General features: G+C 36.9%; 1 protein-coding gene across 5 annotated transcripts in view; it reads left to right on the plus strand.

The window, feature by feature from the left end:
• The window catches only part of MGAT4A (alpha-1,3-mannosyl-glycoprotein 4-beta-N-acetylglucosaminyltransferase A), a 118,874-nt gene that overhangs the window by 26,781 nt on the left and 65,574 nt on the right, over positions 1-26,519 (plus strand). For 4 of the 5 annotated variants that reach the window (XM_055329020.1, XM_055329022.1, XM_055329021.1 and 1 more), the window contains 2 exons: positions 18,731-18,898; positions 21,344-21,484. In XM_055329020.1, the coding sequence (XP_055184995.1) occupies positions 18,731-18,898; positions 21,344-21,484 (309 nt within the window). The remainder of the gene's footprint in view (positions 1-18,730; positions 18,899-21,343; positions 21,485-26,519) is intronic. The other variant, XM_055329023.1, reaches the window with a different exon arrangement.

Genomic DNA, 26,519 nt, shown 5'->3' on the forward strand with positions numbered 1-26,519 from the left:
TTTCTATCGATCTAACTTCAAGTTCATGGATTCTTTCTTTTGCTATCAGAAATCTGGGGTTGGGGCAGCCCTAGTGGCTCAGTGGCTTAGCGCCGCCTTCAGCCCAGGATGTGATCCTGGAGTCCCGGGATCGAGTCCCACATTGAGCTCCCTGCATGGAGCCTGCTTCTCCCTCTGCCTGTGTCTCTGCCTTTCTCTCTGTGTCTCTCATGAATAAATAAATAAAATATTAAAAAAAAAAGAAATCTGGGGTTGAGCCTCAACTCAAGAATTTCCATCTTGTTTTATAACTTCTACCTCTTTATTTTCTCTGTTCATTACATCACACTTTCTTTTAATTCTGTAAATGTGGTTTTATTTAGTTCTTTTATATTAGCTGTTTTGAAGTCTTCATCTGCTAACTCCAACATCTGGGAACACTCAGAGACCATTTCTATGGACTGCTTCTAATTTTTTTCTGCTTGAGGTACTGGTCACACTTTCTTTTTTTCTTTGTATGCTTGTAAATGTTGACTACTGTATATCTTAGATAATATGTTGATGCAGCTGTAGATTCTTCTAAAGATTTTATTCCTGAAGCTGTTGGCAGTTTTGCTTGCTTATTTGTTTAGTAGCTTGAGTGAGCTACATCTCCCAAGTCTGTACACTTTTATTTTTATTTTTCAGTGCATAGGATAGTGTTCAGCCAAATATTGGTTGGGGTTGTAGTCAAACACTTTGAGGCAGTGAGACCTCCGTTCTCTGCTGATAGGTGGGTACTCATGGAGCAGTTCTACTTCAGGCTGTTTTCAAGTCTGTCTTGGCTTTACTTTCCTCTTGCCTCTGTCTGTTCCTCTGTGTGTGTGTATGGGTTCTGTCAGCCAGGCATGTGTGGGTGGCTTGGGCCCGCTCTGGTCTCTGCTGTGCTCATGGCCTCCAGTCAGCCTGACCGTGAGGAGCTTTGTAAGCTCCCTAAAACTGTCTCACTTCCTGGGGCTCCATGTTCAGTCTCCTGGCCCGTCTGCCCATCCATTGCTTGCTCCCTGTAGTACAATGACCTCAGGCTGGCGGAGCCCCTGACCCTCCCTTTCATTTGCCTCAGAGGTTGCCGCTTTGACCCACACTCCAAATCAGGTGAGTCCCCTTTGGCAGTGACCATGGATCTGCTGCTTTCAAGGCCTGCCTCTGCCTTGTTGAACTTCTGAAGTGATAGACCTGAAGAGAGGGATAAGGGCGGTTCCTGGCAATAAAGTCACGTACTTACTCGGTTCTTACAGTGCAGTGTATTCATGAATAAACAATTTGTTGTATGTCTCTAATTGATTTCCAGAGCACTGAAATGGTTGTTTTTTATTTGTTTGGCTAGCTTCACAGTTGCTGTTGGGAGGAGGATCTGTGGGCCTCCTCAGTCTGTTATGTTAGAAGTTAGAAGTCCCCTGGGCATTTTTAAAATGTTCCATCAGGTGATTTTGAATTTGGAGGCAGACTTGAGACCCATTACTAGGATTCTTCAAGTTCTAAATACACATAAAACAATGGTGTAAAGTTTTTGCCATATTGAATTTCTAAAAAAAGAAAGCTCTTTAAAATCTGAGGTCTTACAAATAAGGACCTAATTTAAAAACAGGACCTGAGAAGGGGCTAGGATATAGACCTAACTGCTGCCAGGTAGGCCAGTTGCCTTTCTTATTTATATATTAAAATTGGCAGATTTAGCCCTTGGGCTTGCTAGTATGGAATTATTTTCTGTTCAGCTGAGTTGGCTACCATCCATTTCCTAAAACACTTTCTTAATCTAATTTTTCCAGGTTGGAAAGCTGCTTAAGCATGTGCTGTGCTCAGAGGTTGTGTGGAAATCTATGCTTGACGTATTCTTAGCTCTGAAAGGATATTATTCATGGTTGACATATTAGAGGAGGACTAAATTGAGAACACTGAATTATTACAGAACATTAGCTAACTGAATTTTTTGTGATGCTTTAGAAAGACTGCCAGCCAGTCTTTGGGGATATGAGTAATTGTCCAGTTCTAGGCTCCATTGTTTAACAAGGTACATGGATAAAGTACATTGCACCCTTAAACCAGTAGTGGACAAGAATAGCTAGAAAAAAAGTTAAAAGATCAGTCTTATTTAGTAGAATATAAATGCACAGAAACCTGAAAGAGAGGGCAGCCGGGGTGGCTCAGCGGTTTAGCGCCACCTTCGGCCCAGGGCCTGATCCTGGAGACCCGGTATTGAGTCCCACGTTGGGCTCCCTGCATGGAGCCTGCTTCTCCCTCTGCCTGTGTCTCTGCTTCTCTCTCTTCCTCTCTCCGTGTGCCTCTCATGAATAAATGAATAAAATCTTAAAAAAAAAAAAAAAGAAACCTGAAAGAGAATGCTAGTCAACGGAATCTAGTAGGTAAAACTATGTTGTTAACGTTTTTGGTGTGTTTCCTCTCATTTTTCTGGACTGGTGGTTCTCACAATGTGGTTCAAGGACATGAGGATTTGAGGGAACCTCTTCAGGAGGTTCACAAAGTCAAGACTATTTTTGTAAAAATACTGATAAGTTATTTGGTTATCGCCTTTTTCAGTCTCAAATAACAGAAGCAGCTATGAGAATTCAGCTATATTTTGGTAAGCAGGACATTAGATTTGAGCAAATGTCACTCTACTAAATTTTTGTTTTAGAAAAACAGTTATTTTTTGTAAAATATGTTATTTATGTTAACATGTAATGGGCTTATTTTAAAAATAATTTTAATTATTTTGCATGTTAATTGGTTTTGATTTCTAATATGGTAAATATTGATATAATTCCCATAAACAAAAGGTCTTTGGGGTCCTCTCATTTAGAAGAATGTGAAGGAGTTCTGAGATCAAAAAGTTTGAGAACTACTATGCTAAGTATAAATGTAATTGGCATCATTTTGGGCACATTGTATAACCTACGTTTTTGCTTAATGTAACACAGATGCTTCCCATGTCATGGTGTTTAGTGGGTCCAAAGCATTCTATTGTAAACTTACAATCATTAGCTTAACTACATAAATAATGCTATGATGAATTTTACACATATCAGTTTCTATAATATATTTTTTTTTAACTTAAGAGGATTTGCCATTCACTGGCATAGCTGCTAATTACCCAGCATTCTACAAGGCACGGACATGTAGGGGAAAAAAATCTAAAATGTGATTTCTGCCGTAAAGAGAGTTAACAGATGTGAGACAGCTTATCATTAGAAAGGCTTGCTTGCAAGGTTGGAACTTGACTTGAATCTGGGAACTTGGCTGGTAAACACTGGTATAAAATTTACTCTCCAGGCAGCCTGGATGGCTCAGTGGTTTAGCTTCACCTTCAGCCCAGGACATGTCCTGGAGACCTGGGATCGAGTCCCACATCAGGCTCCCTGCATGGAGCCTGCTTCTCCTTCTGCCTGTGTCTCTGCCTCTCTCTCTCTCCCCATGTCTCTCATGAATAAATAAATAAAATCTTAAAAAAAAAACCTTACTCTACATGATAAGAGTGGCTTATTGTGCCTAAACTATTTGTACGAGCAATTTGGTTTATGCTGAACATCTGCTTTCCTTCTTTGAGTGTGGAATATTGGTATGTGCTAGGCAGAGCTTGCCTACATGACTAGCCTCCAATAACAGCCTTGGGCACTGAGTCTCTAGTGAGCTTTACTGGTAGATAACACTTTGCATGTGTTGTCAGAATTCATTGCTGGAGGAATTAAGTGTGTCCTGTATTATTCCACTGAGAAAAGACCTGGATGCTTGTACCTGGTTTCCTCCAGACTTCTACCTATGTGCCTTTTCCCTTTGCTTATACTGCTGTATGTTGAGAACTGTGAGTCCTTCTGTTGAATCAGTGAACCTGGGTGTGGTCTTGGGAATTCCTGACATATTTGCCATCATGAAGCTCACAGTTTAGTAGGGAAAAGGAGATATATATGTAATTATAGCAGTGTAGTAGATATAAAATAGGAGTGTAGTTAGGATAAAGAGGAGCTATGGTTGATTAAGTATCCAACTCTTGATTTCTGCTCAGGTCATGATCTCAGGGTTGTAAGACTGATTCCTGTCTCAGGTTCTGGGCTCTCTTCTCTTGTTCTGCCCCTGCCCACAGTGTGCATGCTTGCTCTCTCTCTCTTTTCTCTCTGTCAAATCTTTAAAGAAAAAAAAAAAGATAAAGAGGAGCTAAACAGAGGATAGAGGTCAGAGAAAGCATCATGGGGAAGATGACCAAAGAGTATTTTGAAGGATGAATGGAATTTTATCAAATGAAGAAAGAGAAGTGTGGGTCTGATAAACAGCATGCACTAAGAGGGTTAAAACTCATAGTGAGTTTGGAGAGACCCAAGCAATTTGATAATGTTGAAGCAAGAAATAATCCTAAGTGACATTACAGGTAATGTTGGAGAGTTAAGTAGGGAGTCACTTAAGAGTTTCCAGTTCGGAAGGTAAGCTATGTGATCATCCATAGAATAGCTGGAGGGGAATTCAAGAAGATGTGGAGAACAGTTATATTCTAATCCAAGTGGGGATAAAATGAGGGCTTACAGAGGCATCTGTGTGAAGAAGTGAGGATCCATGAGCACCAAAGTATGCAAATGTGAAATTTCAGTGCATGAAAAACTTCAGAGAGGGCCTATGGAATTTTTGAGAAGTATGCTTAACCTATAAATGAGAACTTCAGGGTGTGGGTTTTTTTTTTTTTTTTTTGGTGTGTATTTTTTGTAGCAACTGCAACCTCTGATATTTTATGAGTAGGGCCATCCTCTCTGTGTGTCCTTACATCATGAAAGAGATGTAAAGTTGGATTAATATTGTAGATGATCTGTTCCACTAACAGGTCTTAATAGGTCCTAGAGTAGACTAAATAACGAGATGTCTATTGAATCCATTGATCCTTTCTACCCTTCTGCAGCATCATTCTAAAGAGTAGAAATCCCAAACTGTGAGGTTTACCTTAAGTAATGTGGGAAAGGGTGAGCTGTGGATGAAAGTGGCAATTTCCCTAAACTCAATCTAAAAGCCCTCATTATACCAGGAAAAATATTGTTTTATCATTTTATTATATGATTATCATATGATACATGATTTTTATCATTATTATTTTATCAATGTTTATCATCTGGGTCTAGTGGACAACCTTCATTTATTTTCATTGTAAGTAGTTTTACAAATAATACAGAAATAAGAATAAAGGGGTAGTGAAAAACAACTTTATTGTAAATTTTAATCTAAATTTAACAAAGCCACATTTTTGTACATTTTTCTGGTTTGGTAAGTATACAAATTCCAGTAGACAATGTCCTTTGAACACGACTAACTGCTCATCAACTATCATGATCATGCATGAAACTGGAACACACTCTGCTTGTAAATTGTAATTCCTGATTTTTTTTTTTTTGTAATTCCTGATTTTAAGTACATCTTTAGTATGTTCTAGCTCATCATTACTTACTTACTTACTCATGCATTCTTTTGCATTTTAATCATCAAAACACAAAACTTTTGGGAACTTTTACACTTGATAATTTTGTTGAAGAGAAGATGCTATTAATTGCAAAACATTTTCACTATTAAATTGATAAACAGCAATTAGAATGATGAACCTAGTGAAGTTTTTTCATTTCTGCATCATCTCTTTTTAATCACTTTGATATGCGAATTAGCCTTTACCATTTGTCTGTTTAGGAACTAATCCAGTAAATGTTTTTGCACACATACATGCTAGTCAAGAGAATACTATTATCCATCGTTTTAGCAAAACAGGATGTTCTCGCTTTTTATGGCAAATATTGTGAGGATGTCCTTCTAGTTGAATGACCAACTGGAAGAAAATGCTGTATTTCCTTTTTGTCCTTAGAAATTTTTGTTCATCCTTTGGTTCTTTTTTGTTTTGCTTTCTAAAAAACTATTTAAAATAATTATAGAATTACAGGAAGCTGCAGATGCTACAGAGAGATACAGTGTAACTAACTTCCCATTTGTCTCCAATGGTTACTTCTTATGATGAGTTATATATGAGTAATGTACAATGCCAAAATCAGGAAACTGACATTGAAACTATGAGTGTGTATAATTCTCTGCCATATTATCATTTGTACAGATTCTTGTACAAAGGTAAAGAACAATTTTATCACCATAAAGATCTCCCTTGTGCCACCCCTTTATAGTCCCATCTGTTCCTCTGTCCCCTGCCTCCCTAACTCCTGGTGACCACTAATCTGTTATTCCTTACTATAACTTTGTCATGTTGAAAGTGTTACACAAATGGAATCATACAGTATGCGACCTACTATTACAGTTGATGTTTTGAATTCAGCATAATTGAAGTCCATCCAAGTTGTCAGGTATTTGAATAGTTTGTTCCTTTTTCTTTTAAAAATTTATTTAAGAGAGAGAGAAGAGAGTGAGAGTGAGCATGTGCATGCACAAGGAGGGAGAGGTGCAGAGGGAGTAGCAGTCTCCCCACTCAGCCAGGAGCCTGATGTGAGCCTGATGTCCCAAGACCCTGGGATCATGACCTGAGCAAAAGGCAGATGCTTAAACAACTGAGCCACCCAGTCCCCCAATAACAATGCAATTTTTAAAACATTCAAACAATCCTTAAGAAGGTAGGAAAATAAACAGAGAAACAGCAACATAAAAGGAGAGAATAGTGAATAAAAATAAAATGACAGGACTTTATAAAGCCTAACATCACTAATCACATTAAATGTTAACAGTCTAAAAATACCAATTAAAAGACAGATTGGTAGAGTGGTTTAAAAACACATAATCCAGGGGCACCTGGGTGGCACAGTCAGTTGAGTGGCCAATTCTTGGTTTTAGCTTAAGTTCTGATCTCAGGGTTGCGGGATCAAGCCTCACACTTCAGGCTCCATGCTCAGCAGGGAGTCTGCTTGTAATTCTCACTTTGTCCCTCTCTCCCTACCCCTCCACACCTGGGCCTTCTCTCTCAAAAATAAAAATAAAATCTTAAAAAAACCATAATCCAATTATATGCTATCCCATGCCATGCAATCTCACTCAAAAATAAAAAGGAAATAAAAAAATCACATTATTATTTATCTTTAGTGTTTTTGAGTATATCCCTCTGTATAGATATTTTAGTGGTTTCTCTGGTTGTTGTACATATAGTACAGTCTACTTATTGCAGTCTACTGCTATTGGCATTTTATCAGTTTGAGTGAAATATAGAAACCTATTTCCTTTAAAGCCCCTTAGCCTCCTTATTGCAGTCTACTGCTATTGGCATTTTATCAGTTTGAGTGAAATATAGAAACCTATTTCCTTTAAAGCCCCTTAGCCTCCACAGTTTATAATTGTTATAAAATGTTTTCTCTGTATTGATAATGTACATAGACATTACACTTTTTGCTTCAACTAGCAAACATAATTTGGCAACCTCGAAAAAATCAGAAACATCTGTTGTGTTTACCCTATTTTTGCTTTTGGTTCTTCCTTCCTGATGTTCCAAGAAGGATGTTCCAAGATTCCTTCTTTTATCCTTTCCGTTTCAAGAACCTCCTTTTAGCCATTCTTCTAGGGTAAATGTGCTGATGAAAATTTCCATTAGTTTTCCTTTGTCTGAGAATGTCTTGGTTTGATAGTTTTGCTGGATGGGGAATTTGGGGTTGGTAGTTCTTTTTTTTTACCCAGTACTTGAAAAATGTCATGCTACTTCCTTCTGGCTGCCATGATTTCTGAGGAGAAATCTGCACTTATTCAAATTATTATTATTATTTTTTTCCCCGGTAGATACTGTGCCATTTCTCTCTGGCTGCTGTCAAGATTTTTTTCTTTGTATCTAGTTTTCTGAAATTCATTTATGGTGTTACTTGGTACAGGTTTTTTTTTGGGGCGGGAGGGGTTATCTTTTTTGTTATTTTCTCAGCTTCTTACATCTTTATGTGTGTTTATATTTTTGCCAAATTTGGGTAATTGTAGCCATTATTTTTCCTAATTCTTGTTCCACCCGACTGCCTTTGTCTTTTCCTTCTGGGACTCTATTGACAGGAATGTTAGATCTTTTTTGTTATAGTATCAAAGGTTCCTGAGATTGTTAGACATTTTTTTCCTGAGCGGTTTTTCTCTTTGTTGTTCAGATTGGGCAATTTTGGTAGTCTTCTCAAGATTCACTGACACTTTCTTCTTTCTTCTTCATTCTGCTGTTGAGCCCATACATTAAATTTTTAAAATTTCAGTTATGGTATTTTCTTTTATAAAATTTTCATTTGATTTTATATCTTTTCTATTTCTTTGTGTAGGGTTTGTTTTTTTTTTTCAATTTTTAAAAAATTTGCCTGTTGAAACATTTTTATGATGGTTGCTCTTAAACCTTTATCAGATAATTTCAATATCTGTGTCATCTTGGTGTTGGCATTTACTGATTGTCTTTTCTCTTTCAAGTTGAAATTGTCCTGATTCTTGGTATAATGAGTGGTTTTCATCTAACCAGGGCATTTTCAGTATTATCTTATGAGACTCTGGGTCTGAAGTTTCTGTCTTAGCTGGCCTTTTCTTTTTTAAAATATTTAATTAATTAATTTATTTATTTGAAGGAGAGACAGAACTGAGAGGGGGAGGGGCAAAAGAAGAGGGAGAGAGACAAACAGACTCCCCACTGTGGGGAGGCTGATGTGGGGCTTGATTCCAGGGCCCTGAGATCATGACCTGAGATGAAATCAGATGCTTCACTGAGCCACCCAGGTACCCCTTAGCTGGTCTTTTCTGACACTGTTTTTGGATTTGGAGGGGAAGTCACCAAATCCAAAATTTGGTGGAAGGTGGCCAAATAATGTGGAAGGTGGCAGTAATAAGGTAGATTGGCACTCCACCTTATTGTTGCCTTGTGAGGTAGAAGTCCATCCTCCTTGCTTGTTCCCAGTGGAAAGGGGCTCCTCATTACAGTTGTGTGGTGGTGGGAGATTGGTTCCCTATTAGGCCTCTGATGATGCCACCTGGCTGGCAGATGGGAATGTACTTGTTAGTGCTTTCCATTGTTTAAAGCACATTATCAGTAGATAATTCATTTCAGGGGCACATTACTGCTGAGGGATGAAGTAAGTCCTCACTCTTCACACAGTCTTGTTTTTTCTTTCTTTTCTGTTTTAGATTTATTTATTTTAGAGAGAAAGAGAGCATGAGCAGGAGGGGCAGAGGGAGAGAGAATCTGAAGCAGACTCTGCACAGAGCCTGATGTGGGGCTCAATCTCATGAGCCCAAGATCACGACCTGAGGTGAAACCAAGAGTCAGATAATCAATCAACTGCACCACCCAGATGCCCTGCACATAGTCTTTTTTGATATTACCCGTGGTGTGTGTGTGTGTGTGTGCGCGCGCGCGCACACGTGCCCACAGCCTTGTTACAGTCAGACAGGGGTGGAGGTCTGGACTTTGTGATTGTCTTTTGCCATTGGGATGAAGATGGGACTCTGGTTGTTTTCATGGTATTTGGTCAGAAATATAGTGGTTATTGTCTCAAAGTTTTCTTGCTCCATCCTTAGTCCTTTGGCAAGAGAGAGCAGTTTTTCCGGGGGTGTTTTTGTGCCTCTATGGTGCTTCCAGGATGCTGGCTTCTCCAGTATGCAATCTGGAATATATGAAACAGAAAGAAGAGACTCTGAGAACTCACCATGTGTTGTTCTTTGACTCCACTGTCCCTTCTATCTGCTGCCTTCTCTCTACCGTTGGGTTGTCTTCGTATTTATAATATGTAAAGTCCAGGAGTTTTATTATGCTTAGTGGGAAGACTAGGAGGATCTCTGTTTTGATCTGTAGCTGGAAGCCTTGATCTTGATAAAATTCATTCATGATATTGTCATCTGAAGAGTCATCGTCTGATATTTCACTTTTAATCTTTTATAATGTTTCACCAACATTATGGGTTTAGGGTGATCTTACCTGTCTCTCTACATTCATTTTCTGATTTAATTGTGAAATGTTTTCCTGTCAATTTCCTTTTTTTTTTTTTTTTTGTGGCAATTGTGGTTCCAAGAAGGAAAAATCCTAAATTCTCGATTGTTTTTAGTGAAGTTTGCAAAAACAACAAAATTAGTATCTCCAGGCAATTGGACTACTTAGGTCAATTGGAGAAAAAAAAGTCCCCAGTAATTGAAAACAAAGACAGCAGAGAAGGTGGAGATTTTGCAGGGTGGATGCGGGGAGTGTGAATAATATGAAAGAAAAATGGGGTGAGAGCTGTGAAGTTTTGTGGATGAAAATGAGAAGTCCAGAAAGAAACACAGAAGAATTTGAAAAGGGTTTTGCAGAAGAGTAGTAGGAGAGAAAAGTGGAAAAAAAGGAACAAGAGGAAGGTAGAAAAGGAGGGAAGAAAAAAAGCACAAACTAGATCTTAAAAGGAATAACCTGATCTATTGAAGGAGATACAGAAAGAGGACATGTTGATTGGTAGGGGCAGTCCATAGTGTAGAATTGGCTAATGGTCAGTATTCTGCTTTTTAAATAAAGATGATTCTTTTTTTTTCTTTTTTAAAAATTATTTATTTACTAATTCATGGGAGAGAGAGAGAGAGGCAGAGACCTAGGCAGAGGGAGAAGCAGCCTCCTTGCAGGGAGCCCGATGCGGGACTTGATCCCAGGACCTCAGGATCACGCCCTGAGCTGAAGGCAGGTGCTCTGAGCCACCCAGATGTCCCTAATAAAGATGATTCTAATGTAGAAAGTAATGCTCTGTCTTCAAGTAGTCTTCATGGGAAAATACATATCATTTTATATATATATATAATTTTTTTTTTTTTAGATTTTATTTATTCATGAGAGAGAGACAGAGACACAGGCAGAGGGAGAAGCAGGCTCCATGCAGGGAGTCTGGCGTGGGACTTGATCCCAGGTCTCCAGGATTACGCCCTGGGCTGAAGGCAGCAATGCTAAACGGCTGAGCCACCTGGGCTGCCCTCATTATATATTCTAGAATACAATCTTTTTAAAAGATTTTATTTATTTGAGAGTGAGCACTTAGGAGAGAGCGGGTAGCCTGACTCAGGGCTCCATCCCAGGACCCCATCTGAGCCAAAGGCAGATGCTCAACTGACTGAGCCACCCAGGAGCCCCTAGAATACAATTTTTCTTTTGGAAACAAAGCAGCATTTTGGAACATGTCTGCCAGTTAGTTTTAGTACTTAAGAAAAAGAGTTCATGACTGATAATTTTTACTCCAAGCTCCTTATAGCTTGTTGAATTTTTAAAAATCAAGTTTAATAAAATTGTTGATATATTTTAAAAGTAAAGAATGATTATAAAAATATGGCTAAATATACTCTAGTAAGCATTATCCTAAGTTATGTAGTTTATTATTATTTTTTCATCTCATTTCACTATAATGATGGAATTTGGGACTTTAGGATAATTGCTGAAAAGAGATTGCCCAGTTCTCAGAGAAATCAAGGAAAATGATTTGCAGCTATTTAGATGAAGAAATATTTCTAGGAGTCTGTTGTAACAGGTCATTTGATTGTTTTCAGAGATTGTGCTTTATAAGGTCAGTGGATAGATTTTAACTTATTAAACCTCTACCTGGAAGTCTGTTTTGAATAACATTGTTAATGATTATATTACTTCGGGACAACTCACAAATAACGATTGTATTCCAGACAACTTCTCAACCATAGCTTATCTGGTATTCATTCACTAGTTAGTATGTTTTATAAGCATAGCGAAAACATGTAAGGGAACAGAGGAATTTTACTCATTGTTTTAATTTATTATTTTTATTTTTTATTTTTTCATTGTTTTAATTTAAATAAAGTATATGATTCTGTATATCTATGAGCCCCATTTTCCCTTTTGGATATAGAAGGATTCAGGTCTTTTTCTAATCCATGCTTGTATGGTGGATCCTGAGAAGAATACTCCAGAAACAGGGAATGATTTTGGTAATGCTACATAATTTTTTTTTTAAAAGATCTTATTTATTTATTTATTCATGAGAGAGAGAGAGAGAGAGAGAGAGAGAGAGAGAGAGAGAGAGACAGGCAGAGGGAGAAGCAGGCTCCATGCAGGGAGCCTGATATGGGACTTGATCCCGGGACTCCAGGATCATGCCTTGGGCCGAAGGCAGGCGCTAAACCACTGAGCCACCCAGGGATCTCAGTAATTCTACATAATTCTTAAGAGGCCCTTGGAAATAGATGTCCACTGGATATTTTGAAATCTCTCTGTGCCCCAAGTGTAATCTTGAGGATTATGTCCTGAACATTTTAATGGCATCCTTCTATCCCTGGTTCCCTTAGCTTGCAAGCCAGAGAGAGGAGAAACAGCTGGTAGGTAGTAGAACTATGCAAATTTACAGGCTGCTTGATTCTAGACCTACTTTGAGGACAGAATTGGTTACCTCCGTGCTGCTCAGTGAGTCAGCATCACATTGGAGCTTGTTTGAATTTTCTTTTTTTTAAGAGGGGTGGGACAGAGGGAGATGGAGAGAGAGAATTTTATGCATGGAGCATGATGCAGGGCTCGATCACACAACTGAGATCATGACCTGAGCTGAGGTCAAGAGTTGGATGCTTAACCAACTGAGCCATCCAGGTGCTCCTGTAATTTAAAATTCTTAAGCACAATTTCAGACCTACTATATCAAAATCTCTGGAGATGGCATCCAGAATTTTGTGTTTTAACAGTCTCTTCCATGTGATTCTTACACTCAGTAAAGTTAGAGAATGAGATACTAAGTCCTGTTTGTAACTTTTAGTTATCCATTCTAATTAGGATTGTCTGTTCACATTCCGTTCAACCTATCTCATTTGGACTCATGCTCCCCTGTCTTTTGGGTTTCTAGACTAGTTCTTCTAAACTCTTTATGAATCCAGTTCTTTTATTTTTTAAGAGATTTTTAAGTAGGAAATTGCCCATAATTTCAGCTGGGCCTTCTTTTTTTTAAAAAAATGGTTGTATAAGAATGATGAATGTGAAGTGAAATGTTATTCAAAGGCAATGACTTCCTGAAAAATAAGGTTTGTTAAATTGTGGAATCTTTTTCTAAGAGAGCTCCTCACTCCTTTAGAAATTTTAAAATATTTATCTGTTGCGTTATTTCATTAGAGTACTAAAGGACAGAGGGATGGACCAGATTATTTATATACATTCTTTCCAGGGCTAGAATTTTGTTATTTAATATATTTTAAAATCAGGAAATTTAAATGTGGATTTAGTTTTTGATAATTTTTATTAAAAGCCAGTTTTTAACATTAGCTCATAGAATTCAGTAGTATCCTCCACATCTTGCTAATAAAGAGTGTACTATTATTTGAAAAATGAAGTGTTTTGTTCTGTTTTTATATATTATGTATTGGGATTAGTTTTTAGTACCTGTTTGTGTTAATTTTTCATATTGTATTGGTGTATTGTATATATTGGTCACATATTTTTAAATTGTTGACTCCAAAGAATTGTTGAGCCACCTGAAATTGCCATTTTTGTAAAAAATGATCAAATACCAGCAGTTTCATATGGTTCAACCTAATAAGCGTTTGAGGACCTAAAGGTATGCTTTTCACTGGAAAACTGGCTTATTTGCTTTGAAGAAATTAAAATGGTTTCTTTGGAAATTTTTATATGTTTCAGAGTCTTAGGTTCACACAACATGATTTGTACTTTCATTCATTGTCTCATCTGGATATATAATTTTCTACAATTAAAGAAAGTTAAGATTTTGTCTACAATAAAAACCAACCAAACAAAATTAGGCATTTCCCATTAAGATGATAGTATCAGAATTCCCACAGTTTCTTGCCAGTCCCCCAACAGAAGCTGATTGAAATGATTAAAGAAAAGCAAAAATAAGTATTGTGCTCCTAATGTTAAAAATAGGGAATTGTCAAACATCATTAATTTGAAGGAATTTTTTTTTTTGTCTGTTACGCTAAAGTTTGAATTTAACTTCTGGGATGATACATCTATCTCCACAGGGAGCAGTGTAATACTGTGAAAAATATAGGTGGAGAAAATTCTGGAAGTCACTAGTTAGCCTGTGTTTGGGTAGGTGATGGAGAATGGACTGCACTCCTGGGAGGGCTGTGGGAAGATTATATGTAACTTCTTTGTGTTCAAAGGAGCCAACAGCATCCTGTGGTATTCCGAGCAGGTCTAGCAGAGGACTTTTACCACACATACTCTTTTTCTTTGACATGGCTTCCTAGCTGGAGAATGGACTTGCTCTGATATATGGAGTGAACCCTTTTCATATTGACAGGCGGAGTTAGAAACAAAAGATGGATGTGAGATATGGGAAATGACACATCTGGAGCCCGTTCTTAGCTGTGGGCTTTGGGCTCAGAGCAGCACTGGCATCTGGGCTGAAAGAAAAAACTTAGGACTTTATCTAGCACTCCGCAGGCCCAAGGAATCTTTTCAGGATCATGTCCAAGTCACATCAAAGCAGGGCAGTGTTTTGGAATTAGGAGTAGGGGTATTTCTCTGCTGGTACTGGTCACTCTCCCTCCTTGGTGAAGCTGGCCTCTGGGAAGGTGGTTTCAAAAAGTACCAAGAAAATGGCATGTAGGAACAGAGACTGCCCTCAGGTCCATATCCCACCTTCCCAATCAAGAGCTGCTAAAAGACCTAACCTGTGTGCCATCCAGTCCTCTAGCTTACTTTTTAAAAAAGTTTCAAATGAAGAAGTTACAAGGGTATAGTACAAAATGACTTTTCTATACATTTTTTTTTTTTTAAGATTTATTCATGAAAGACAGAGAGAGGTAGAGACACAGGAAGAGGGAGAAGCAGGCTCCCTGCAGGGAGCCCAATGTGGGACTTGATCCCAGGACCCTGGATCACTCCCCAAGCCAAAGGCAGATGCTCAACCACTGAGCCACCCAGATGTCCCAGACTTTTCAATACATTTCACCTATTGTGAATATTTTGCCTTTATCATCTTTCTATTTGTAGATAATTTTTCTTTTTAGAACTATTTGGGTGTAAATTACAGAAATCCTGCCTTTTTACCCCTAATTTAATGTTTATTTCCTAGGAACAAGGAATTCTACTAAAGTATTCATTATGAGTATCAAACTTAGGAAATTTAACATGAGCACAAATATATAATCTATAATCTATATTCTATTATTTTTTTCCAGTAATGTTCTTTGTAGAATTTAGTTTTGCTGATCCAAGATTCAGCCCAGGACTGTGCTTTTGCATTGAGTTGTCATGTCTCCTTTAGCCTCTTTAAAGATCTGCGGCACTTCCTAACAAGCCTTTGTCTTTGATGACCTTGACATTTTTTATAGTATAAGCCTTTTGTTTTGTATCTTGTCTGATGTTTCCTTGAGATTAGATTCAGATTATGCCTTTTAGGCAGAAATGCCACATAAATGAGGTGTATCCTCTGTGCATTACATTGGGAGGCATGTCATATCTGTTTTCTAGTTGCTAATGTGAACTTTGGTCCCTTAAATAAGATATCTGCTAGTTTTATCCATGGTAAAATTAGCATATTTTCCCTTTGTTAATTACCAAGTACTTTGTAGGGAGATATGTACATATCCTGTTCTTCAGCACACTTCCACCTGCTAGTTTTAGCATCTTTTTTATTCTTGCCTGAATCCGTTATTGCTTTGATAGTTGCAAAATGGTGATTTTTCCAACATTCATCATTCTTTCTACATTTATTAGTTGGTATTCTGCTATAAGAAACACATCTTCTTCATCTGTTACTATCAGTATTTGTTTTGTACTTTACATTGTCCCTAATTTGGTCAGGAGCCCTTCAGGTACCTTGCTGAGCCCTTTTGACAAGTCCTGTCTTTTTTTTTTTTTTTAAATAATATTTTCTTTACACCAGATTGTTTCAGGTTCATCTTCAACTTATTTCTCCAGAGAGTTCTAATTCTCTTTTGGGTGGTTGATGTCAAGAAACTAACTGCATGAGTGTTAGAGAATTTTAACTTGCTCACATAAAGAGGGAGGAACCAAGAGGACCATTCATTCACACTAATTTTGAACACAGCCTGCCTGATGTAATCGGCCCTTGTTCATACTGTCCGGACCTGGCAATCCATACTGTTTTAATTTCGATAGCCTTCTTTTTTTTTTTTTTTTCGATAGCCTTCTGATGTGTTCTGATCTCAGAGCAAGTTTCCCCTTTATTATTTATTGATTTTTTTCTCTTTAAAAATATTCTCTCTTCTAGATGAATTTTAGAATCACATGTAAAAATTCATTCCAAAAAAGTTTCATTATTTTTTTGAAAGGTATTGAATTAAATTTATTCTTTAACTTACGGTAGACTGACTTTCTTTCTTTCTTTCTTACAAGATTGAGTCTTCTCACTTAGGGTTAAGACACAACTTCATTTATTCTTCTATTATAAGGTATTGGTAAGGGGTCTGTAGTTTTCATCGCATGAATCTTGGGTATCTCTTGTTATAATTGTTACAGTCTTTGTGAGAGTATAATTGTTTATAGTTTTGTGTTTGGGAATAGTATCTTTCTGACATTTAACAAGTTTGTGCATATGGACAAGTGTCTAAATTGTGAATGTATAATAATGAATTTTATTGGACCACTACCCAGGTCAGTCATGAGAATCTTGCTGGCACCTCAAAGTTCCATATAGGCCCTTCCTAATCACAGCCTGCTCTTCTTTACCTTCTAAAGCCAGCAAGTTAAGGGGAATACAGCTGCTTACATGGCTGTCCTTGTTCATTATAGGGAAGAATGACAGTTGAGCAGGACAGACTTTTTTTATCCCTGCCACAAAATTCTGAAGAGATGTTTACTGTGTGGGCTTTTGTATAAGGGACAAGGAACAACATAATTGCCTTTTTTTAAGACTAGCTTTATGAAACATGCAGATTTATTTTTTGTAAGTCTGTTTCTTAAATTGAGTCTATCCTTGAATAAAGCAGAGATAATATTAAGTAAAAAAGTAGTCTTTCTAAAGTGTGTTTTGTTTAGATGTCAAAATAGTAGCTTTGGATTATCTAGCTTGATACAGAAGTTGAAAACCATTGTTCAGGTTTCTCTTAATTTAATGAGGTTGTGGAAATTACTCCTACTGCTCCATAACCTCAGCTATCTTTCAGCATTGTTGACCGAGATTAATGAATGCTGTCTCTTCCACCATGTCTTAGATTTTGATGTCAAGTTCTGTCCTTAGGCTTCTTCTCACTGTGCACTTTGTCTCTCTGAGCTGTCTCATACTGTTGTTTCAGTGTCTACATTTATCCTCATAAAATCCACTTTTATTTCCCAGACCAGGTTTTCCTGACCTGTGATTCTCTCAAATTAAAATGGATGACTTTTAACTGGGGTCATCCCAGTTTATTTTACATCTGCCAGTTAGAGTTTTTAGGAATCAGAAATTTGGCCAAAGACTGGCCTAGGGAAATCTTTGCCTGAATAGGAAGTACAGAGGAAACAGCCTATGGAAATAAATGATTATGCTATATATAAAAGAGGTAATATTCATTTTATTATTAGATATATTATCATCAGTTTCAATACCTCATCTCTGTCTTAATACAAATAAGGTCTTTATAGTTCTTTAAATCTTTTGAGAAATGATGTTAGTATTATGCTTGAAGTGTTAATTCTAAAATCTTTTGTTCTTTTTTTCCTCTATCTTTACATTCTGAAGTGCTAAGTAGAAAGTGCTTGCATTTGTACAGATATTAAGAGCAACAGATGAACATAGGGGAAGGGAAGAAAAAATAAGAAAAACACAGACAAACTGTAAGAAATTATTAACTATAGGGAGCAAATTAAGGGTTGCTGGAGGGGAGGTGGTGGGAGGATGGGGAATTAGGTGATGGGCATTAAGAAGGGCACTTGATGGAATGAGCACTAGGTGTTATATGCAACTGATGAATCACTAGATTCTACCCCTGAAAGTAGTAATATGCTATATGTTTAATAAATTGAGTTAAAATCAAATTTAATGTATACAGTGGAATCTTACTCAGCCACTTGAAATGACAAATACACACCATTTGCTTCTAAGTGGATGGACCTGGAGGGTATTATGCTGAGTGAAATAAGTCAATCAGAGAAGGACAAACAACATTATATGGTCTCATTCATTTGGGGAATATAAAAATTAGTGAAAAGGAATAAAGGGAAAGGCGTGAAAATATCAGTGAGGGTGACAAAACATGAGAGACACCTAACTCTGGGAAATGAACAAGGGGTAGTGGAAGGGGAGGTGGGCGGGGGGTGGGGGTAACTGGGTGATGGGCACTGAGGGGGGCCCTCGGCGGGATCAGCACTGGGTGTTATGCTATATGTTGGCAATAATTGAACACCAATAAAAAAAAGAAAAAAAATAAAACTCACGAAAACTCTAAAAAAATAAAATAAAATGTAAAGAAAATCTCAGGAAAAAATAAATTGCTTTCTAACATTAAAAAAAGAGCATTATGTTAGTGGAGGCTTTGTTATATCTAACTGGTTGGGACTGTTGTTTTTTTTTTTTTAAGATTTTATTTATTTATTTGACAGAGAAAGAGAACGCACAGTAGGCAAAGTGGCAGGGAGAGGGAGAAGCAGAAGCAGGCACTGAGCAGAGAGCCTGATAAGGGGCTTGATCCCAGGACCCTGGCATCATGACTTGAGCCAAAGGCAGATGCTTAACTGACTGAGCCACCCAGGCGCCCCAAATTTTAGTCCTTTATCAATACATGAGTATCTTTTTCTGGAAAATGTGACTTTTAAATTTCTGATCTTATAATTATATTTTATGTTTTTTTTTAAAAAAAGAAATATATTAAAAACTTTTGGTTTTGCTTCTAGAAAAATTGATTGCTTATCAACGAGAGTTTCTTGCCTTGAAAGAACGTCTTCGAATAGCTGAACATAGAATCTCGCAGCGCTCTTCTGAATTAAATGCCATTGTACAGCAGTTCAAGCGTGTAGGAGCAGAAACAAATGGAAGTAAGGATTCATTAAATAAATTTTCAGGTACAAATGATACTTTAGTTTTATTTCACATAACCCTTTGAAAATAGAATTTTTATAATTTATTTGGAAGTTGTGTAAAGTAGCTTTTCAGCCAACATTTATTAACTGTTTTCAGGGAGAAACATCACACAAAACTTCCCTATAATGGTAAATGATAAAACAATTTTTATTAATTGCTAAATGTGGTTGTAAGAGAGTAATGTTGATTTAGATTTCAGTTGTACGAATTTCCCTAATAGCAAAAAAAAAAAAAAAAAAAAAACCAGATCTTTTAAAAAACGTATTCCAAATGAGATTAAAATTTAATTTTGTATTTTTACATGTTTTATGTTGTGACCTGTGTGGACCGTAGATAGACTCTGGATAACCTTTGAGCTATTTGAGGCAATTCGTATTCTTATCTGTGACTTATAAGAAAAAAATATGGCTTTATTATAGTGGGTACTTTTGGAGGGTGTCTGATCTATTCCCTCTCTAAGAACTTCTGGTTAGAGTAAGATGAATGCCAATGATCCTTTCTCCGTTTCTGTGCTTTTCTTAGTCTGATGATTAAATTGACATATGTATGTAAACAGTTGCCTCGAAATTTATGTCATCTTTCAAGATTAGAACACTTTTTCAATTATCATCATCTTTTCCCATCTTTTATCATTCATTCCTCTTGTCTTTATTTTTTTTTAAATTTTTATTTATTTATGATAGTCACACACACACACACAGAGAGAGAGAGAGAGAGAGAGAGAGAGGCAGAGACACAGGCAGAGGGAGAAGCAGGCTCCATGCACCGGGAGCCCGACGTGGTATTCGATCCCGGGTCTCCAGGATCGTGCCCTGGGCCAAAGGCAGGCGCTAAACCGCTGTGCCACCCAGGGATCCCCCTCTTGTCTTTAGATTGATTGATCAAGCAGGCCACTGCCTGACCTGATTTTTAAATTTTCATGCTCTATGCTTCCTCTCCTGTTATGGCACAGTAACATTTAAAATTATGGAATGGTAGAGAGAATAAAATATAAACCAGCTATAAGTCTGCTGCTAAGTGATTTCTGTTAACATTTTTTGTTTCCTTTTAGTCTTTTTTCCATCTATGTTTTTTCTTTGGAATTGGGATTGTATATCAGAACCTCAGTTTTACTTTTGAAATAGGCTATTAACATTTTACTGTGTCAATGGATGTTTTTCAGAAACCCCATTTTCAAAGGACATATGTCTGTTAATCATATACCATAATGTATTAAATATTTTTCTACTATTAGGCAAATAGGATTTTTCTGTGTGTTTTTTTTTCTCTCTAACTTGTAACTCTGTGATGAACATCTTTGTGTATAAATTGGTCACATTTCTGGCAGCCCTTAAGTTATTTTATTACATTATAACTTCCTTAAAAGCAAGGATCACCTTTTTTTTTAAAAAAAAAAAAAAACAAGGATCTATGTTTTGATGATCCTTGATTTCTAAACACATGACACAGTGGCTGGGATAAAATAGATAATCACTAAGTATTTACTGAGTGCATAAAAGTGAAATTGCTAGGAGGGAAATTATTAATAAGACAAATGTTTTAGGGTTTTCAGTGCTCTTCTGAGTAGCTGAAACATAGGTCACATTATCACAATATTTAATATTATTATTTAATCTTATGCTAAGTTAATAGGTTGAAATTTCTGTATTGTAATTCGTTTGTAAATCGTTTCTTTACTTAGGAGATTAAACATTAATTTCATTAAACATTAATATAAGTCCTGTGCATTTCTTTTGTGAATTTTGGGTTCTTGTTATATTTTTAATGGAATTTTCATATAGTTTTGCACAGAAATCTTCTGTGAGGCTTTAAGTCCTTACTGTTAACCTTCTGTATTTAAAAGGTCAAATTATATTATAGTTGGAACTTTGGAAACAGTATTGTCTACCAGATTGAGTTTTTATTTCATATTATATTAAAGGATTCATTAACTCCTCCAAGAAAAACTATTTGAAAGTTAGGGTCTGTACTGGACATTCTCAAATTGTACTGTTTAAATTATTATACTTGAATTTTTTCGGGGCCGGGGGCAACTTCCATGTGAAAATTCAGTAAAATAGAATAGCATAGGAAAGTGAAAGTTATTGGTGGTAAATGTCCCTATTACATTTTCATAATTGGGTAGCTTGTTTAGAATGTGTTCTGCAGGGCCTGTGTTCTGAATCGTCATAACAACAAATGATGAAAGCATCCACCTTCTCACAGTTCTTTGGCTTCATTCAGTGGTACCAACATCACGACTGTGAGACTCTGGTTACAGAAGTGTCTTTTTCATTTTAAATGGAGATCTTATTCACCAAAGTATGAAGTCAGGAAAGAAAATTCTTGAGTTCTAGTTCTCATAAATTTTAGCTGCTGTATTTGTAAAATCAGCAACTTCTGTAAGGAAGGTGATCCTGTACATTAATTATGCTTTTTTGTTTTAGATAATACCCTAAAGCTATTAAAGGAGTTAACAAGCAAAAAATCTCTTCAAGTGCCAAGTATTTATTATCATTTGCCTCATTTATTGCAAAACGAAAGAAGCCTTCAGCCTGCTCTCCAGATTGGTAATGGAAGAACGGGAGGTATGTTTGTTTTGTTTCTTACTGTGGTTGTGCTGCTGGCCTTAATTGGATCTTGGAGTACAACATTGGCCATTAAAACCTGGCAGGTCAAAGAAGAAAAATTCCTTCTCTCTGCATAGTAACATAGGACTCATTTACATTGAAAGGAGTTGGGTATTTTTCTCCATAGATCAGAGTATAGCACCGAAAAGGGTCATGAGAAATCTGCCCCATCTCCAGGCAGAAAAATGTTTAAACCTTTTTACTTGTTCTGTTTTCAAACTTTAAGATGTAGAGAGATGACTTTTTTTCTTGTGTCTTCTTTCAACATTAGTAGCTCTCTGTCTTGTCAAGAGAGGTTTTCTTATGTTTGCCCCTGCTTTTTTCTCAGACAGCAGGAAGGCATATAATCACTTTTGTTTAACCTTTTATGAAATAATAGAAATACTTTGGTTTGCTTTTTTTCTAATACAGTGAAGAGATAGTTCATTGCATATTTTTTTTCCTCTTGTTAGAACTGCTGAAGCTTGAATTATCCTTGTGGGCCCTATTTACTGTTCTTTCATGATTTTTATTCCTCTACTTTGACTTTGTTAATCTTTTGGAGATTTTAAAATGTAGAGCGCAAAATATCATTTTGTTCCCCTAGTAACTCTTTAACAAATGACAAAACCATCACTTAACAGATACTGAAATTCATCTTTGTGATAATGTTTTTAAGAAGCTGATTTAATCTGCTTTTGATTCAGTAGGATTCTTAAGTATTTTACCTTTTTGTGTGTGTTGCATTTTCTTCTATTATTTGATCTATTAGCATAAGCTTTTATATTTGTCTTTTTTTAGTTCTGGCATCTTTCTACTTTATGAATCATTTAAAATTGCACACTGTCTTCCTAAGGAAGTGATAATTCTTAAAATATCATATTCAGAATAACTCATTTTTCCAATTTCCTTATTGATTCAATAAATATTTATTCAGCAGGTGCTGGATGTACAAAAGACTAACAAGTGTTGTGTACTTAAAAAAAAAGTTGTGTACTCTAAGTTATTTTTTCTAGATTGATCATTATTTCCAAAGTTGATATTATATCTCTCCCTTTAATAATCACTATTTGGATAAGATGTCTCAGTCATTTAGTACATTGATTGGTTTAAATGATGTCTCACTAATAAGAATATCAAATGAAAAGAGAAGTATTTTTATTTTTTTTAATAAATTTATTTTTTATTGGTGTTCAATTTACCAACATACAGAATAACACCCAGTGCTCATCCCATCGAGTGCCCCCCTCAGTGCCCATCACCCATTCACCTCCACCCCCTGCCCTCCTCCCCTTCCACCACCCCTAGTTCGTTTCTCAGAGTTAGGAGTCTTTATGTTCTGTCTCCCTTTCTGATATTTCCCACACACTTCTTCTCCCTTCCCTTATATTCCCTGTCACTATTATTTATATTCCCCAAATGAATGAGAACATATAATGTTTGTCCTTCTCCAATTGACTTACTTCACTCAGCATAATACCCTCCAGTTCCATCCACGTTGAAGCAAATGGTAGGTATTTGTCGTTTCTAATGGCTGAGTAATATTCCATTGTATACATAAACCACATCTTCTTTATCCATTCATCTTTCGATGGACACCGAGGCTCCTTCCACAGTTTGGCTATTGTGGACATTGCTGCTATAAACATTGGGGTGCAGGTGTCCCAGCGTTTCTTTCTTTCTTTTTTTTTTTTTTTCCTGGCGTTTCATTGCATCTGTATCTTTGGGGTAAATCCCCAACAGTGCAATTGCTGGGTCGTAGGGCAGGTCTATTTTTAACTCTTTGAGGAACCTCCACACAGTTTTCCAGAGTGGCTGCACCAGTTCACATTCCCACCAACAGTGTAAGAGGGTTCCCTTTTCTCCGCATCCTCTCCAACATTTGTGGTTTCCTGCCTTGTTAATTTTCCCCATTCTCATTGGTGTGAGGTGGTATCTCATTGTGGTTTTGATTTGTATTTCCCTGATGGCAAGTGATGCAGAGCATTTTCTCATGTGCTTGTTGGCCATGTCTCTGTCTTCCTCTGTGATATTTCTGTTCATGTCTTTTGCCCATTTCATGATTGGATTGTTTGTTTCTTTGGTGTTGAGTTTAAGAAGTTCTTTATAGATCTTGGAAACTAGCCCTTTATCTGATACGTCATTTGCAAATATCTTCTCCCATTCTGTAGGTTGTCTTTTAGTTTTGTTGACTTTTGTTGACCTTTGTTGTGCAAAAGCTTCTTATCTTGATGAAGTCCCAATAGTTCATTTTTGCTTTTGTTTCTTTTGCCTTCCTGGATGTATCTTGCAAGAAGTTACTGTGGCTGAGTTCAAAAAGGGTGTTGCCTGTGTTCTCCTCTAGGATTTTGATGGAATCTTGTCTCACATTTAGATCTTTCATCCATTTTGAGTTTATCTTTGTGTATGGTGAAAGAGAGTGGTCTAGTTTCATTCTTTTGCATGTGGATGTCCAATTTTCCCAGCACCATTTATTGAAGAGACTGTCTTTCTTCCAATGGATAGTCCTTCCTCCTTTATCGAATATTAGTTGACCATAAAGTTCAGGGTCCACTTCTGGGTTCTCTATTCTGTTCCATTGATCTATATGTCTGTTTTTGTGCCAGTACCACACTGTCTTGATGAACACAGCTTTGTAGTACAACCTGAAATCTGGCATTGTGATGCCCCCAGATATGGTTTTCTTTTTTTAAAATTCCCCTGGCTATTCGGGGTGTTTTCTGATTCCACACAAATTTTAAAATAATTTGTTCTAACTCTCTGAAGAAAGTCCATGGTATTTTGATAGGGATTGCATTAAACGTGTAAATTGCCCTGGGTAACATTGACATTTTCACAATATTAATTCTGCCAATCCATGAGCATGGAATATTTTTCCATCTCTTTGTGTCTTCCTCAATTTCTTTCAGAAGTGTTCTATAGTTTTTAGGGTTTAGATCCTTTACCTCTTTGGTTAGGTTTATTCCTAGGTATCTTATGCTTTTGGGTGCAATTGTAAATGGGATTGACTCCTTAATTTCTCTTTCTTCAGTCTCATTGTTAGTGTATAGAAATGCCACTGATTTCTGGGCATTGATTTTGTATCCTGCCACGCTACCAAATTGCTGTATGAGTTCTAGGAATCTTGGGGTGGAGGCTTTTGGGTTTTCTATGTAGAGTATCATGTCATCGGCGAAGAGGGAGAGTTTGACTTCTTCTTTGCCAATTTGAATGCCTTTAATGTCTTTTTGTTGTCTGATTGCTGAGGCTAGGACTTCCAATACTATGTTGAATAGCAGTGGTGAGAGTGGACATCCCTGTCTTGTTCCTGATCTTAGGGGAAAGGCTCCCGGTGCTTCCCCATTAAGAATGATATTTGCTGTGGGCTTTTCGTAGATGGCTTTTCAGATGTCGAGGAATGTTCCCTCTATCCCTACACTCTGAAGAGTTTTGATCAGGAATGGATGCTGTATTTTGTCAAATGCTTTCTCTGCATCTAATGAGAGGATCATATGGTTCTTGATTTTTCTCTTGCTGATATGATGAATCACATTGATTGTTTTACGAGTGTTGAACCATCCTTGTGTCCCGGGGATAAATCCTGCTTGGTCATGGTGAATAATTTTCTTAATGTACTATTGGATCCTATTGGCTAGTATCTTGTTGAGAATTTTTGCATCCATGTTCATCAGTGATATTGGTCTATAATTCTCCTTTTTGGTGGGGTCTTTGTCTGGTTTCCGAATTAAGGTGATGCTGGCCTCATAGAACGAATTTGGAAGTACTCCATCTCTTTCTATCTTTCCAAACAGCTTCAGTAGAATAGGTATGGTTTCTTCTTTAAACGTTTGATAGAATTCCCCTGGGAAGCCATCTGGCCCTGGACTCTTGTGTCTTGGGAGGTTTTTGATGACTGCTTCAATTTCCTTCCTGGTTATTGGCCTGTTCAGGTTTTCTATTTCTTCCTGTTCCAGTTTTGGTAGTTTGTGGCTTTCCAGGAATGCATCCATTTCTTCTAGATTGCCTAATTTATTGGCGTATAGCTCTTCATAATATGTTTTTAAAATCGTTTGTATTTCCTTGGTGTTGGTGGTGATCTCTCCTTTCTCATACATGATTTTATTAATTTGAGTCTTCTCTCTCTTCTTTTTAATAAGGTTGGCTAATGGTTCATCTATCTTATTAATTCTTTCAAAGAACCAACTCCTGGTTCTGTTGATCTGTTCCACAGTTCTTCTGGTCTCGATTTCGTTGAGTTCTGCTCGAATCTTTATTAACTCTCTTCTTCTGCTGGGTGTAGGATCTATTTGCTGTTTTTTCTCTAGCTCCTTTATGTGTAAAGTTAGCTTCTGTATTTGAGTTCTTTCCAGTTTTTGAATGGATGCTTGTATTGCGATGTATTTCCCCCTTAGGACTGCTTTTGCTGCATCCCAAAGATTTTGAACGGTTGTATCTTCATTCTCATTAGTTTCCATGAATCTTTTTAATTCTTCCTTAATTTCCTGGTTGACCCTTTCATCTTTTAGCAGGATGGTCCTTAACCTCCACGTGTTTGAGGTCCTTCCAAACTTCTTGTTGTGATTTAGTTCTAGTTTCAAGGCATTATGGTCTGAGAATATGCAGGGAACGATCCCAATCTTTTGGTATCGGTTCAGACCCGATTTGTGACCCAGTATGTGGTCTATTCTGGAGAAAGTTCCATGTGCACTTGAGAAGAATGTGTATTCAGTTGAGTTTGGATGTAAAGTTCTGTAGATATCTGTGAAATCCATCTGGTCCAGTGTATCATTTAAAGCTCTCCTTTCTTTGGAGATGTTGTGCTTAGAAGACCTATCGAGTATAGAAAGAGCTAGATTGAAGTCACCAAGTATAAGTGTATTATTATCTAAGTATTTCTTCACTTTGGTTATTAATTGATTTAAATATTTGGCAGCTCCCACATCCGGGGCATATATATTGAGGATTGTTAAGTCTTCTTGTTGGATAGATCCTTTAAGTATGATATAGTGTCCCTCTTCATCTCTCACTACAGTCT

The sequence above is a fragment of the Nyctereutes procyonoides genome, unplaced genomic scaffold, assembly GCF_905146905.1.
Source record: "Nyctereutes procyonoides isolate TBG_1078 unplaced genomic scaffold, NYPRO_anot_genome, whole genome shotgun sequence".
Lineage (NCBI taxonomy): Eukaryota > Metazoa > Chordata > Mammalia > Carnivora > Canidae > Nyctereutes > Nyctereutes procyonoides.